Below are 3326 nucleotides of genomic sequence, written 5' to 3'. Positions count from 1 at the left end.
AAAATACAGGTCCCTTGCAGCTATCTAGAAGTTCAGTGTTTCTCAACCTGTGGGTTGCGGCCCAAAAGTGGGTCACAAGAATATCTGAAAGGGTAATGAGGAAGTCCCAAAAAACATGGGAAAGCACAGGTTTCCCCTTGCAGGCTGGCAACATTTCAGCCTGCAAGGAGTTGATAGGGTGATTGGAAGCAGGGGCATCACATGCGTCTGTGTGTGCACATGCACGTGGCCGGCATGCAGCCAGGCAGGGTTGTGGGAGAAGCCCCAGAAACTGGATGCAGGCAAGTGTATGGCAAGTGGGGACTGGAGGTCCAGGGCTTGGGGACTGTCTGGGTGTGTGTGGAGGGGGTGGGCGTGGGTGCCTGCTGGCACTAAGGGAAGGAGGCCAGAGGCTGAGGCTGCATCAGGGCAGTGGGGACATAGGGGAAGGTGCCTGCCCCTCCAGCAAGGGAAGGGGTTGGGGGGAACTGCATGGCTGGGCTGGTGGCACTAGGGCTGGTGCCCTTACTCACAGGGGCAGGGTGCCCTGGAGATGCTGCTCAGGTGGTGGGTGAGGCCATGACCAAGCTACCTGGCACGGCACAGGAGCCCCAGCTCACCAGATGTAGCATAGCCCTAGCAGCTGGGGGCCCCCTTCAGCAGGACTGGGGGTGGGGGCTGTGGGTGGGGAGTGAGGGGCAATGGTATGGGCAAGGCACTAGCATATCAGGGCTGCTCAGCACCACAAAGCATCAGGGAGAGACAGCTGCAGGTGGACCCGTATCCTGGTGAGCAAAGGGAGCAGGGAGAGCTCTGGTTTTCCATGATAAAAAACCCAAAATCAAACACCAAAATTTATAAGTATTTAGAACTGATTTTACTATAGTGATTAAGGCACTGGTGGACTTACAAACTGCTTTAAACTTGTAATTATATCAATAAAAGATTGTGTTCAACTGATACCTATATATACAGTGGCATTTAATTTTAATCATGGATTTTGGGGGTTTCAAATCAGAGACTCAGCGATTTTTATCAGAGAATTTGCAATTTTTTAACAGAGAAAACCAGAATCCCTGCTTACCACAATATAGATCAAAAGTGAGAAAAACTTCCCCTACAGAAAAAATCCATTTTGTGTTTTTTTAATATTTTATTCTTTCTATAATGTTGTTGTATTTTGTTGTAAAATACCCTCATTGTCTTTTTCAGAAAAGCAGCATATAAATCTGGTAAATAAATATATAACTAAATTACTTCAGTGTTATAACACAGAAAATGAAACTGTAAATACTGTCATTGCACCAGTACTTTTCATTAATATTTATGCATTAAACCCCAAATGGCACATATTCCAATTCACAAGGATCTCGCTCTATTAGCATTTAATCTACTGGCTACTTACTTGCTATTTTCCTCTTCATCCACGGACATACAAATATCCAAACCAGAAAAGCAAATACTAGAGATACACCGATTGATATTAGAGCAATTGCCCACATTGGAAGCACCAGTCCTAACACTGTGAATGCAAAAGAATACAAATGTTAAAAATCAATGTGACATAATTAGTTCACAAAAGGGAGATCTATGCTACACTACAGATCCTGCAGATGAGACATTTGAGAGGGGCGATGGTCACTTTCACACATGCATCCCTGGGATAACACTGCCTTGTGCATGAGCATACTGGGGTATTTGAGGGCCTAAGCTGACATGCATCCAGTTAAAGATGTGGTCCTCAGGTTCTCAGCAGCCATGCCTGTTAGTTCAGCCCCTGCCCCTGACAAAGTCAGTGGCAAAATTCCAATCAATATTGCTGGTGCTGAAGCAATTTCATAATGACTTCATATCCTGATGTAAGCTGAAATGTGCAGTCTGCAAAAGTAAATATTTACTTGACCTTGGTTTTGGTCAATGAAACCTGAGGTTTACTTTAACCTAACTCATTATCTGCATACTTCAAAAGCTTAACAAGCCAACCGAGTACAGAGTGAAGTCAGGTCTTGATTCTGCAATACTCTACACGTGCAACTCTTATGCCCATGAGTAAACCCATGGAAGTCAATGTGTTCCCTGTACAAACTGCACTTAATCATATGATTAGGATTTTCAGGATCAGGCCTTAAAAGGAAAAAAAAAATACTTGGAATCCTGATTTTTCACATGTGTGTACACTTAACTTGAAACCAAGGGAAGCACCTACACATTTAATTTATGCAAATATGTAAACATTTATAATACATCAGCCTCAAAGATGCATTTGTATTTTGCTGTGCATTTCTAAAACAGACCATTCCCTTCATTACTTATTTTAGAAAACATTAACCTGAAACAAGAAAAGACATGAAGATTATTCCTTAGTTCATTTTGCTTTTATACACATTTTGAACAGGACTAGAGCGAAAAAAGTTGGCTGACCAACTGATTCTCTCTAAAGCAGTGCTTGGACCAAGCCAAGCAAGGAAACAGTTTTAAAAGCAGGGAGTAGTTACGGTACTGTCCATCCACATCCCCTTCAGCACGACCATTTCCCTAACAATGTTTGTCATTTTATTAATTTCCATGGTGCAGTGCTGTCAACTACGTGGGTCACAATACACATCTACCTGGCACAGCCAACACACACAGATTCCATAGAAAATATGTTTCTGGGGGTTTTTTTAAGTGACATTTTAGCCCTTTAAGTTATGTTAATATATTACAGTCAGAGGCTTATATTCAACAGCCTGTTATGAAAGCTTTGAGATGTGAACTGCCCATTCATCCCAGGGCACTGGTACAAAAAGACATTTCCCAATGTTATTTACATTGATTTGGGATGCTGACATAGAAAGCACTGGGATCAGGAATAGACAAACATGCAGCTATCTTGGAGTAGCTCACACAGTATGTGGCTGAGAAGCCTTTAGCAAACAGGCTTCCCTAGGATGGGCAGTGACAGAAAAAAAACTAAACCAAAGGTGTTTTACCTCAGATTCTTTCAAGGGTAATGCTCCCCTGATTGCACAAAAGTTACCTTGGCTTAAGATGTGCATTATCTCACTGCTCTTCTTTTTGTACCAGTTTAACATCAAAAGTAAATGTATTGTCTATTCATGCCCTCAATGAATGATAATGTGGTAAGAACAACAGTTGAATGGCCAGAGTCTAATAATTTAGGTGGACAACTGTACACTTGTTCTATGTATATATTTGCAATAATTTAGAGCCATAGGCGGATTCAGAATTTAATAAAAGTGGGTTTGGCATGCTGCCCTTCAGACCTTGGCAGGGATGGGGACAAGGGGTGGATGGAGCTCCAGAGCCAGCAAGGACTATGGGCAGGAGGAGGGAGTTGGGCAGGG

General features: G+C 42.8%; 1 protein-coding gene across 3 annotated transcripts in view; it reads right to left on the bottom strand.

Moving 5' to 3' along the window:
- Positions 1 to 3326, bottom strand: part of SLC20A2 (solute carrier family 20 member 2) — a 97121-nt gene that overhangs the window by 43128 nt on the left and 50667 nt on the right. For all 3 annotated transcript variants that reach the window (XM_019522240.1, XM_019522242.1, XM_019522241.1), the window contains exon 6: positions 1385 to 1501. In XM_019522240.1, coding sequence (XP_019377785.1) covers positions 1385 to 1501 — 117 coding nt within the window. The remainder of the gene's footprint in view (positions 1 to 1384; positions 1502 to 3326) is intronic.

Source organism: Gavialis gangeticus, unplaced genomic scaffold (assembly GCF_001723915.1).
Source record: "Gavialis gangeticus isolate Ggan-Ray unplaced genomic scaffold, GavGan_comp1, whole genome shotgun sequence".
Taxonomy (NCBI): Eukaryota; Metazoa; Chordata; order Crocodylia; family Gavialidae; genus Gavialis; species Gavialis gangeticus.
The sequence above is the reverse complement of the archived record's forward strand: the minus strand, read 5'-3'. Positions and strand labels throughout refer to the sequence as shown.